Source organism: Magnolia sinica, chromosome 7, assembly GCF_029962835.1.
Source record: "Magnolia sinica isolate HGM2019 chromosome 7, MsV1, whole genome shotgun sequence".
Taxonomy (NCBI): Eukaryota; Viridiplantae; Streptophyta; class Magnoliopsida; order Magnoliales; family Magnoliaceae; genus Magnolia; species Magnolia sinica.
Window position 1 is genome coordinate 3,874,447 of NC_080579.1, and position 12,901 is coordinate 3,887,347.

Consider the following 12,901-nt stretch of genomic DNA (forward strand, 5'->3'; position numbering starts at 1 on the left):
CTCTCTCTCTCATACGAATTTCTAAACCCTAGGAGAGAGAAGAGAGAAAAAGAGAAGGAAAGAGAGAGAAAGTGGGAGATCGTTCTTGGGATTCAATCCCGCCGCTCCACGTACCTAACTGCCACTTCTATATCGTTATTCCAGCGATTCCGACGCCGTTCTTATGTAAAAAAACCTAACCCTAATCTGTTTTAGGGTTTCAAATAGTGTAAGTGATGAAATAGCTAACCTATTTCATACTGTAGGTTGTCGTTGTGTCACAGACAAAGACTCGATATACAAACTGAGTTCGATACTTGTTTACCGGTGAAAGGTGCGGACTATAAAAGTTTAGGTTATAGTTTTCAAGGCTTTTAATGTCAGTAATAATTTATGACTGACTTGAATGCTACCACATGCTTAGATGCAATGTTTTCCGCACTTTACACATATATATGAACTATGTTGAATATAGTGAAATCCATGTGTTTGTTGATATGCTTGAATGAATATGGAATTATGATTCATGCTTGCCATAATTATTGATTGCAAATGAGTGATCGTTGTATACGTGGCATCTCCTTTGTGAAAAGATTTGCTATAATATGTGTTTTAATTAAGTTATTACATGTATGTAATATGTGTAACCTAAGTGTTTGATAAAATGCTTGAATGTGAAAATGCATATTTAAATGCATGTAATGAGTGCGTTGGGATAGGATTTTCAATTCCTTTAACTATGGTTATAGTAACCTTTATATAACCTATTTTACTACTATGTGCAGTATGGATGAAATGTCTATGTATGATACTATGTGTAGTATGTGTTTGTTAAATTGCTTAAGTACGATTTATATCTGATTTCTGTTGTCACATGCTGTTTTGGATTACTATATGTGAATGCTATCTTTGGAATGTGATTGGGGCTACGATATAGTCCAGGCAATCGGTAATTGTCTGTGAACGGTGGTTGAACTGCTTAACCACGACAGACACGGCCAATGAATCTGAGTCGTACGCTGCTTGTCGGCAGTGGTTAGGCCACGCGAAGTGTTTACGCGCTCTATGTCGATTGGCTCGGCGTATGCTCGTACCAGTCTAGCTTGTCAAGTAACCCGGTTGACCCGATGTATATTCACCATGTATGGACGCTACTGTTTGAATCTAAGGTACCAACTTACTAGTGTAAAAACCCATCTAACCATGGTACCTTGATCCGTTAAGACTCATGAGCCGGGCATGGTGGTATGGAACACCGTGGTCATGCTGTCGGCCTACGCTAGGGTGACGAGCCTCCCTGTAGTGACCAGTGAGTAACATCATCTCGTGAGCCAAATACGGTGGTATGGGACACTGTATTCGAGCTATCGGCCTACACTGATTAGGTGATGAGCCCTTTGTAGTGACCTCGAGCATACTCTGAGACTGTGTTGAGGCGACGAGCCTTTCTGTATCAATTAGAGTATAAACTAGGCCTGCACTGATCAGATGACGAGCGCTTTATAGTGACCTAGAACTATAACATCGTATGAGATTTATTAGGACTGACGACCCTAGAATGGATCATTATTTGGGAATTGATATAAGGGAGGTGCCTTAACTTTCCAATCATGCTGTATGAATATGCCTAATTAAGAACTTGGCTAATCACGCACATGCATCGCATTGTATGTGCCTTTGGCGTTGGAGTTGAGCATAGTGGGAGTGCTGCATGCCGCGATCGTTAGATGTTGTCGCAAGAGGGAGTGCAGACGAGGGCATGCATCATTAATACATATCATCTTTGCATTAACCAAAGTACTTAGGGATGTTTGATTGTATTGCTTTATCATTACTGCTTGATTGAATTAATAACATGTTAACATTTCCTTTATAGTTTTACTGAGTTGATCACTCGCTCCTACATTCTGGGACGGTGTTTTAAACACCAACCAGACCCTGTTTAGTTGCAGATGATGGCAATGCTTGCGAAGCAGAGTCGGACTTTTTCGATGATGAGGAGGAGTTCTCCTACATGTAGTTATCAGGCGGGTTTATGTAGACCGTTCTGATCGTCGGGATTACAGGATTATATGATTAGTTGAACATTATACATTTTATATATTTTGAAAATTTTACATGTAAATATTTAACCTGGTGACATGTTCATACTCAGGAGACTTACAATCACTTATATGCTTTATATATTTATCACAGTCTTCCGCGTGCATAATTAAATTGTCTCTAGAGTATGATATGTTGTTTTGGTATAATCCCACTCATGTTTAATGCACTAATACAGACAACATTTAATCATCATTATCTATGTTGCATAAGTGATGCATTGGAACTCAGGAGTTGGGCTCCTGCTCGACCCCCGATTTTCTGGGTGTTACAAGTTCTGTGGTGTGGTCTACGTGAAATATGTATCTATTTTGTTTTTCGAATCCTGTCTTAGCTAAAAATATAGATGTGAAGAATGGATATATAATACGTCTATCAAACTAGGTCCAGGATGAGGGATGTGCAGAACTGCATGTGTGCAGGCTGCACCCAATGTACTCCCACTGTTTTTGGGAAGAGGCACCTTTTCCTCGAATACGAAGAAGTTTCATGGTAGGAGAGAAAGCTTACCTCAATTTTTGATATGGCCCAACTTATCATGTATGCAAGATCCACTCCACCCATTAGATGTGTAATCTTATTGTAGGTCTGCAGAGAAAATATAAGGTATATTTGTAATTCAGGTGAACCACACCAATGGAATATTTGAAGGAGTGACATCCACCTTTGATTTTTACAGGACCCCAATCATGAGCATGTGAAATCCACTCCAACCATTAGATGCAAAAGTAAAGGCTAGGTGCGGGACTTAAAAATCATATCCATACGTGATTCAAGTGGGCCTCATCAAACAATCATTTTGGAGGGTGAGCTTTTTTAGCATACTGTTTCCAATTGTGTGTTCCATCTGAACCAACAATGGGATTTATTTTCAGTCCATAAGTCTAACATGATGTGACACACGTGATGGTCAGGGTGGATTTTACATTAACAGCACAAAAGGTCCCACTCAAGCCAATGCTCATTTTGAAAGCTGACGCCAAACAAAGTCCAATTTCTCTTTCCACATTAACTAGCATTAATTAATTAGAACTAGTTGGACGGTCCAACTAGTTGTGTGTGACCATCTCTCTCTCTCTCTCTCTCTCTCTCTCTCTCTCTCTATATATATATATATATATATATATAACCCTAACCTAATCCTAAACTCTCTTTTCCTCCCTCATCGTCCTCTTTAAATCCCGGGAACCACCCTCCCCTTTCTTTCTTTCTTTCTTCTTCTTTTTATTTATTTATTTATTTTTAAAGAAAAGTGGAAAACCCCATCTCTACGGTTAGGATTAGGAAACGGAGGCTCCATATGCATAAAACCCAAACCTGCGTGATCCTAACCACAGTCAAGGAGGCTCATCGATGTACACTCTAGTTTAGAAAGTCGAGACCTGCAGGTCTTATACTCTCTTCAACTTTCAACCTGAGATTATTGGTTATGGCCCATCTATGAACACTCTAGTTCTCAAAAACCACACATCAAACACCTCCCTCCTCATACCCACCACACATCTCACAAACCCCCTCCTAGACATTCTCTAGCATGGGAACGATCGAGAGTCGTGGCTGCTTGAATAGAACAAAGCCCTTTAGGCCATCATCTCCCTACATCTCCTTCAAATCGACGGGCTGATGCATTGGCCCAATAGTACGAATGTTGACAGCACCCTCGTCTTCTCCGCGGGCCATCATCTCTCTCTCTCTCTCTCTCTCTCTCTCTCTCTCTCTCTCTCTCTCTCTCCAACTCGAACCGACTCAGTACCTTTTACCGGGTCGGATTCAATCCAGATTAGTCCAGGCAAGACCCAGATTCGGATCGATTTAGGCATGCTGGACTCGATACTGAATCGAGTCGAGTTCGGATGAGGCCCATTTCAAAATCGGATCGAGTCAGGTCAGCCCTAACTCGGTCCAACTCGACTCGATGCCCAACTCTGAGCCCAACGTACAAAGAGTTACAATCAAACTAAAACTTAATATAAATAGTAAAAACAAAATTAAAATAGGAATTCGATTGTCAATCAGATGATATTTCGCAAATTTGGCGTGCGACCCAGCATAGTGGGGTTGGGTGGCTAAAGTAGCTCTTCGTCCCCCAAAATAATATATGGTACATCCGATAACTCATTTCGGTTTGCGAGATACATCCATTTTAAGTTCTGACGGTCCGGATCATCTCCATCTTCAAATGGGTCTCGTTTGGTCCATATTCGCCATGAAATTATCTATGACCTGTTCTACATCAGATGTCCACCATTGCTTTTTATAAGCTAATGATGATATAAAATCCAAACCACTCATTAGATGCCATGTTAAAATTTAGGCCAGTGGCCCAAAATTCAAAACTATCCATGATTCAGGTTAGCTACACCATAGCAAACAGTTCAGATGCAAACACCCACCTGTTGGGATGAATTTCACCTAAATTTCACGGTGGGACCCACCTGAGCCGATAACCCATTTCCTCCCATGGGCGGTTGTTGAAAGTAGAAAATTTTACAAATTGCTACCCTATTAATTAGATATTTACATCCTATTACCTTTAAAAAATGTTTTCAATAAAAGTTTTTGATAAACTACCTTATTAATTCAAGTTTTATCATCAGAGGAAATAGGTTAGGTAGTTTTTTAAAACCTCCTAAAAATAACAATTACTTTTAAGGGCGGTTTGATTTTCTAATTACAATGGTATCTCAAGGTAAATGGATAGTAAATATTTACTTTTGTATTTACCGTTGGATTTTCAAGGTGATCGTCACAGCCGCCTTCATTTATAACACTCCTCACATTAGATAAGGAGAAAACGTTAAATCATGGGGTCCACTATAATGTATGTGTCTTATCCACACCGTCCATCCGTTTAGCCAGCTCATTTTTGGGAGTGGGCAGAAAAACGATGCAGATCCAAGGCTCAAGTGAACCTCACCATAGGAAACAATGGGAATTGAACTCCTACCATTAAAAGCTTCTCGAGGTCCCCAAAAGTTTTGGATCAACCTGATATTTTTGTTTCCCCATTATCCAGAACTGTGTGACCTTATAACCAGCTTGGATGACAAATAAACATCAACGTGGACCCTAGAGAAAAAACAACTTTCAACCATTGATGTCTTTATGATCATTGTTTCCTGTGGTGTGGTCCGCTTTACCTTTGGATTTGTCTCATTTTTTAGTTTATATGTTAAAATTTTCTGTTAAAATTAATGAACGGTGTGGATAAGTCACATATATCATGATGGGGCCCATATATTTAAATGTGTAATAACATAGTTTTTATGCACCGATTTTCAAAACGTAATTCCTGCCCATTTATAATCAATTATTTCCATGTATTTATCAGGGAACTTAAAAATCAAAGGATTTGGGAGATCCAATTTTAAAATAAAAAAATTGTTCATGTCCATTTCAATGGAGCCGGTGATTGAAACAGATACACCTTCTAGTTAATTTCCAAGTGCTGACTGATCCGCAAGTTTCCTTGTCTATGATGTCTTCGGAAAAAAAGTCACCGCCCACCTGCCATTAAATACGGACGCGGATGAGATACTGATAGGTTGAGTCGCGGGACTGGCTTATGAAGTGACGTCACTATGTTATGTGGGACCCACCACATGTATGTGTTGTATCCATACTATCCATCCATTTGGAGATATCATTTTAGGGTATGAGATAAAGAATGATTCAGATCCAAATCTGGAGTGGATCCCACCACAGAAAAGTGTAGAAAGAGTGACGCCCACCGTTGACACCTTCCTAAGGTTTAATATGATGTTTATCTGAGATCCAACGTGTTCATAAGTTAACACAAACGTGAAAGAAGGGAAAACACAAATTTCAGCTTGATCCAAAACTTTTGGGACTCTTCAAAATTTGTAATGGTGGGCGTCACTCTCTTCACTTTTTTTCTGTGGTGGGGTACACTCGAGCATTGGATCTGACTCATTCTTTGGCTCATGCCCTAAAATGATCTCTCCAAATGGATGGACGGTGTGGATACAACGTATATATATCATGGTGAGTCCCACATAACTTGACGACGTCACTTCAGCAGCGAGTCTCGCCTCTCAGTAGCAAATCCGCATCCTCTTTCGAGACGAATTTCCGTGACTCACGGGATACATTTCGTCGATACAATGTCTTTGTTAAAAAATAGCCGGCCACTTGCATTGAATACTTCTTCTCAGAACGCGGATTACATGGTGACAGTAGCCAAATCGCTACTGAAGTGACGTCACAAGGCTCTCTGGACCCCACTAAGATGCGTGTGTTGTATCCATGCCGTCCACCCATACGTAGAGATCGTTTTATAGCATTACAAAGAGAATAAGATACATATAGATTTCAAGTGGACCCACCACAGAAAACCATGGGAGCAGTCACACCCACCACCCACCGTTGAAACATTTATATGGCTCACCATGATTCATTTTTGAGATACAACCTATTCATAAGTTAACATAAAGGTAGATGAAGTGAAAACAAAAATATCAGCTTGATTGGAAACTACCATGGCCCTGAGAAGTTTTGAACGGTGGATGTCACTGTCCCTACTACTTTCTATCGTAGGGTCCACATGAACTTTATATCTATCTCATTCTCTCTGTAATGACATAAAACAATCTCTAGTTGTATAGCTGGTGTGGATACGGGTCATGCGAAGAGGAGTGCCGACGGCTACGAGTTGCATGAATGGTTCAAATGAGATCAAAGTTACATGAACCCCACAGTGGTTTATTTATTATATCTACACCGTTCATCAGTTTTTCGAGATCATTGTAGAGCATTAGCCAAAAAATGAAGAGAAATTTCCTACCGTACAGTCCATTTATGGCCCACCAGCCATTTTCAGCCCACTTCGTTTTAAGCTTCCCAGACTACTCACCTGTGTACGGATGACTTTTCAACAGACCAGGGTACCCCGTCATTCCTTCCATAAGTCGATTGGCTGGTGTGCAGAGACGAGCGCTTAAGCTCCTCAACATGGCCCCAAAATGATGTATTTATTATATCCACACCGTTCATCCATATTTCAAGATCATTTCAGAGCATTATCGGAAAAAAAGAATCATATCCAAGGATCAACTAGACCACACCACAAATAGCAACGTGAAACTTGATTTTCACGGTTAAAAATCTCGTAGGGCGCACCATAACATATATTTTCCAGCCAATCTATTCATAAGGTCACAAAGACCTGGATGAAGAGGAAAAACAAATTTCATATTAATCTAAAACTTCTGTGACCCATAAAAGGGTTTCAATGGTAGACGTTCAATCCTCCACTACCTTTTATAGTGTGGTCCACTTGATAGCTAGATCTATCTAATTTTTCGTCTCAAGCCGTAATATGAGTTTGCCAAATAAATGGACGGTTTGGTTTGGATATAACACATACATCATAATGGGATCCACAGAAAGTGATGGGGATTATAACAAGTAAAAAAAAAAAAAAAACAGCCTGATCCGGTCGACCCCGACTCGCTATCCCACCTGTGTATATTTTTTTTCTGTTTTTTTTTAAAGTATTTTTTATAGAGAGAACTTTTTCTTTCCTATATTTTTTTTCTAATACATATTTATATAAATATATATATATATATATATAAGCATATAAAATGTTTTTCTCTTTTTATTCATTTCTTTCTTTATTTAATTAATAAACATATCTCTTAAATCGGAATGAGTTACTTGACGTACCATATAAGATTTTGGGGTAGGAGATGCTACTTTAGCTAACGAATTGACCGTGAAATGCTGAGAAATGACCGTGAAGTGAAGGGATTTGATCATGAAGTGCATCAAAATGACCGGAATCGCTGGAAATGACGGTGAAATGCATGGAAATGACTGAAGCGAAGCGAAATGACCGTGAAGCAAAGGGAATTGACCGTGAAATGCATGGAAATGATCGTGAATCTAAACAGAATCGCCGGAAATGACCGTGAAATGCATGGAAATGACCGTGAAGTGAAGTGAAATGACCGTGAAGTGAAGCAGATTAACCGTGAAATGCATGGAATTGACTGTGAAGTGAAGCGAATTGACCGTGAAAGTGAAGGGAATTGACCATGAAATGCATGGAATTGTCCGTGAAATGAATTGATTGAAATTCACCACGAACTAATTGAAATTGACCGCGAAGTGAATGAAATGGATTTTCGACCATCGACATGATGGAATCTTGGAAAATAAATAGGTTGGTTAGCTAAAGTAGCATCTCCTATCCCAAAATCCTATATGTTACATCAAGCAACTCATTCTAGTTTAAGAGATATGTTTATTAAATGAATAAAGACAATAATTAATAAAAAGGGAGAAGAAAAATTTTATATGCTTGTATATACATATTTATATAAATATGTATTAGAGAAAAATGTAGGGGAGAAAAAGTTTTCCTTATAAAAAAAAAAAAAAAGAGTAAGTACACCGGTCGGGGTCCCCTTTTTCACCCGTAGAAAAGCCGAAAAAGCAGGGACATTTTCGACTTCAGAAATGGGGCCGTACAACTGGGGCTTATTCTTGGGAGCTCAAAATAGCGGGCTTAGTTTTGGGAACGGGCCATAAATGGGCCGTACAGTGGGAAATCTCTCCTTAACCATTGCTCTACTCTTCCTCTCTCCATTTGCTTCCAGTCTCTCAGCATTCCTTGCTTCTCTATCTTCTCTCTCTCAGAGCATTGTTAGCTTCTCTATCCTCTCTCTTCCTGACTCGTGAAAGTCCTGATCATTGCATATTTTCTAAGCTTTCTATATCTTTCTCACAATTCAAATTCCTCCCTTCCTCCTATCCACACATACCCAAAAGGAGAAAACACTTCAAATTCCTCCCTTCCTCCTATCCACACATACCCAAAAGGAGAAAGAAAGAAGAAACAACATGGCTTATCCGCTGGTCTCGACCGTAGCAGAGAAGTTGAACAACCTCCTCCAAGATGAGGTAGCTTTATTGGTGGGTGTCACCGATGAGATCAAAAAGCTTTCCCGTACGTTCACCTTGATCCAAGCAGTGCTTAAAGATGCTGAAACTCGGCGATCCAAGGACGAATCGGTGAAGATCTGGTTGCAGAATGTCAAAGATGTGGCCTATGATGTAGATGACATACTAGATGAATGGATGACAGAAGCTCTCAAATCACAAGCACCCGATGAAGGTGTTGGGTCCTTTTTCAGCAAGAAGAAGATAAGAAGCTTCCTCTCCTCTGTTACTTGCTTCAATCATCTCAAGTTACGCCACAAAATTGGGAATATGATAAAGGATGTGAAGGGTAGATTACATGATATCGCTGAAGAGAAGAATCAATTGGGTCTTAGAGCAGATAGTGGGGAGGGTGAGAGAGCGGATAGTGAATTGAGGCGGGGTGAGATCAGAGAGCGAGAGACAAGCTCCCTACTCGACCAAACATCAGTTATAGGTAGAGAAGGTGAAAAGAACGAAATCCTACACTTGTTGCTGCAGGAGGTAACTGAGGTGCCCTTTGTCATTTCTATCGTTGGAATGGGGGGGTTGGGCAAGACCACCCTTGCTCAGCTCATCTATAACGATGAGAAAGTGAAGGAACATTTTGACATGAGAATGTGGGTTTGTGTTTCTGAAGATTTTGATGTGAAACGGATTTCGAAATCAATCTTAAAATCTGCAGATGGGACTGATTGTGATCATCTAGACCTGGACCCTTTGCAACGTCTCCTCCGTGTTATGTTGCAAGCAAAGCGATTCTTGCTGGTGCTTGATGACGTTTGGAGCAAAGACAGCGAGAAATGGGAGAAGCTGAGACTTCCCTTCCAAGCTAGTGCACCCGGGAGTCGAATCATTGTAACCACTCGTATTGAAGATGTTGCAGGCATGATGGGAAGCACTGATCACATGCACAAACTGGCAGTCCTATCCGACCACAATTGCTGGTTATTGTTCAGAAGTAAGGCACTGGATCATCGGAGTGAAGAAGAATGTTCTGCTCTGGAAGATATTGGAAGGCAAATCGTAAAGAAATGTGGAGGGGTGCCTCTCGCTGCAAAGACAATAGGGAGTGTCATGCACTCGAGAAGGACTAGAAGCCAGTGGGAGCTTGTCTCGCAAAGTGAGATGTGGAACTCAGGTGATGTCATAGAAGGCATTTTACCAGCTTTGTTACTAAGCTACTATGATTTGACTCCTGCTCTGAAGCAGTGCTTTGCATATTTCTCCATCTTGATAGTCAAGTTATGGGTGGCACAAGGTTTCATCTGCTCCATTAATGGAAGTGGAAACATGGAAGAAATTGGCGAACTGTATTTTGATGATTTGCTAAGGCGCTCACTGCTCCAAGATGCAGAAATCAATAGTGATGGCAGCATAGAATATTGCAAGATGCATGATTTAGTTCATGATCTTGCACGATATGTTGCAGGAAGTGACTATTCAATGGTGGAGATAAGGAAGAAAACCTCGTTAAACATAAATAATGTCCGGCATTCTTTTTTAGTTGACAATGATAAAGCTGGTGATGAAGCTCACAAATTGGCTTCCATTTCGGCCACCTTGCATAAAGCCCACAAGTTGCAGACGTTGCTACTACAATACTCAAGAACGCCGTTGCTACTACAATACTCAAGAATCTCCAAGGTGCCAGACAAGTTATTTCATCATTTGAGATGCCTAAGAGCATTGGACTTCCATAGGACTAACATCAAGAAACTGCCTCAGACAGTGGGACAGTTGAAACACTTGAGGTATCTTGATTTATCTCACACAGACATAGAGGAGTTGCCAGCAGAATTGAGTAATTGCAGGAATTTACAGACCTTGAGACTCAATCACTGTAACAAGCTAAGAAAACTGCCTAGAGAGATGGGAAAAATGATTAGGCTGAGGCATCTAGAATTTGAAGACTCTAATGGTTTGAGCTACTTACCAGAGGGTATAGGGAGATTAACTGAGCTTCGGACATTAACAAAGTTCATTGTGGGGGGTGACGACCAAGGATGTAAATGTGGAGAACTGAAACACCTCAATCATCTTCAAGGTACTCTTCCAATTACCGGCTTGCAAAATATCAGGAGCAGGGACGAAGCCAGCGAGGCAGAACTGCATGAGAAGCAGCACCTTCGTGCTCTATCCTTGGAGTACGATGATGAAGATGGTGAACCGTTGGATGATGAGGTGAAGAGGATGGAGGATGTGCTCAAAAGCCTTCAGCCTCACACAAACTTGAAAGAGTTGGAAATATGGCATTACAAAGTTTCCATGCTTCCCAAGTGGATAAGGAATCCAATGTTAGTTAAGGTGAAACTCTGGCATTGTACACAGTTGAAGTCTCTGCCAGAGTTGGGACAACTCAAAGCTCTCCAAACTCTGGAGATCTTCAGTTTTCTACATTTGAAGTCTCTGCCAGAGGAGTTGGTACAACTCAAAGCCCTCCAAACTCTGCGTATCTATGATTGTCCACAGTTGAAGTCTCTACCAGAGGAGTTGGGACAACTCAAAGCCCTCCAAACTCTTGATATCTATGATTGTCCACAGTTGAAGTCTCTACCAGAGGAGTTGGGACAACTCAAAGCCCTCCAAACTCTGCATATCTATGATTGTCCACAATTAGAGTCTCTATCAGAGTTGGGACAACTCAAAGCCCTCCAAACCCTGCGTATCTATCATTGTCCACATTTGAAGTCTCTACCAAAGGAGTTAGGACAACTCAAAGCCCTCCAAACTCTGCATATCAATGATTGTCCACAGTTAAAGTCTCTACCAGATGAGTTGGGACAACTCAAAGCTCTCCAAACTCTGAAGATAGGGAACTGTCCACAGTTGGAGTCTCTACCAGAGGAGTTGGAACAAGTCGAAGCCCTCCAAACTCTGGCGATCTCCAATTGTCCAGAATTAAGGTCTCTACCAGAGAAGTTGCAACACCTCACAATGCTTCAAGAATTATATATCATCAATTGTCCACTCTTAAAAGAGCGCTTCTTCCAAGATGGAGGAGAAGATCATCACAAGATTGCCCAAATCCCGAATTTCACCATTTATCCATCTGAATGATCCACTCCAATACGAGGACAGGCGGAGAGGAAATCAACAACAACTTTTCATTTGGTTTTGTTTCAAGTAATTGTGTACTTTTTATTTATTTATTTTCTTTTTCTTTTTCAATGGATTTACTTTTAATACATGTTAATCCATATAGGAAGACTAGTTTGCTGGGTTGCTGCCTTGTTTTGCTAATAAACACAAGTTGTTTGTTTTGGAGGTCAGGTTCTTTTGCCCCCCTCCATCTCTTGTAATTTTTTCTTTTTAATAAAGCTTGCACTGGTACCGTCCAACTTCACACACACACACACGAACGAAACAAAAACAAAGACATAAATAAAGATCATGTGACCAACACTATATAGTTGCCTTTTCTTAAAGGTCAGTTATATAAGATCATGAGATGGGCCACATATATATTGGATCCTCATTTTCTCTTAACCATTCATTTATTCTGATGTGTCAAAGCTGGTCCAAAAGTTCTTTCCAAACTTGAATGCACTGAGCATTCATGTTAAACACTTAAATTTTGTAACAGAGTCCTGGCCCATTTCATGATCTGGCCTGAAATTCGTGATTGAGCCTGGACCTTTAAGTAAAAATGAGCCTGGGCTCAGCGGGCAGGCTCTCGGGCCTTTATTGAAGCATTGACAATCCTAATGAGGTAGACCGGTAGGTGAAAAGTGTTATGGGGCACCCAGTTTGGCCAAAAGTAAGATCCAGTGTCGAATGAGAGTGCCCCCAAAAAATCTTTTGGATTCAAAAATCATAGCTGATCATTTTCTTGTCTTTCCATGGTTGATTGTCTTTTCTTTTTTTCCATTTC

The 12,901-nt window shown here is 40.5% G+C and overlaps 1 protein-coding gene across 1 annotated transcript; it reads left to right on the top strand.

The window, feature by feature from the left end:
• The first annotated feature begins 8,922 nt into the window (after positions 1-8,922).
• Positions 8,923-12,087, top strand: LOC131251891 (disease resistance protein RGA2-like). Its single transcript, XM_058252885.1, has one exon. The coding sequence runs from the start codon at positions 8,950-8,952 to the stop codon at positions 12,085-12,087; it is 3,138 nt and encodes a 1,045-aa protein (XP_058108868.1). The 5' UTR covers positions 8,923-8,949.
• The last annotated feature ends 814 nt before the right edge of the window (positions 12,088-12,901 follow it).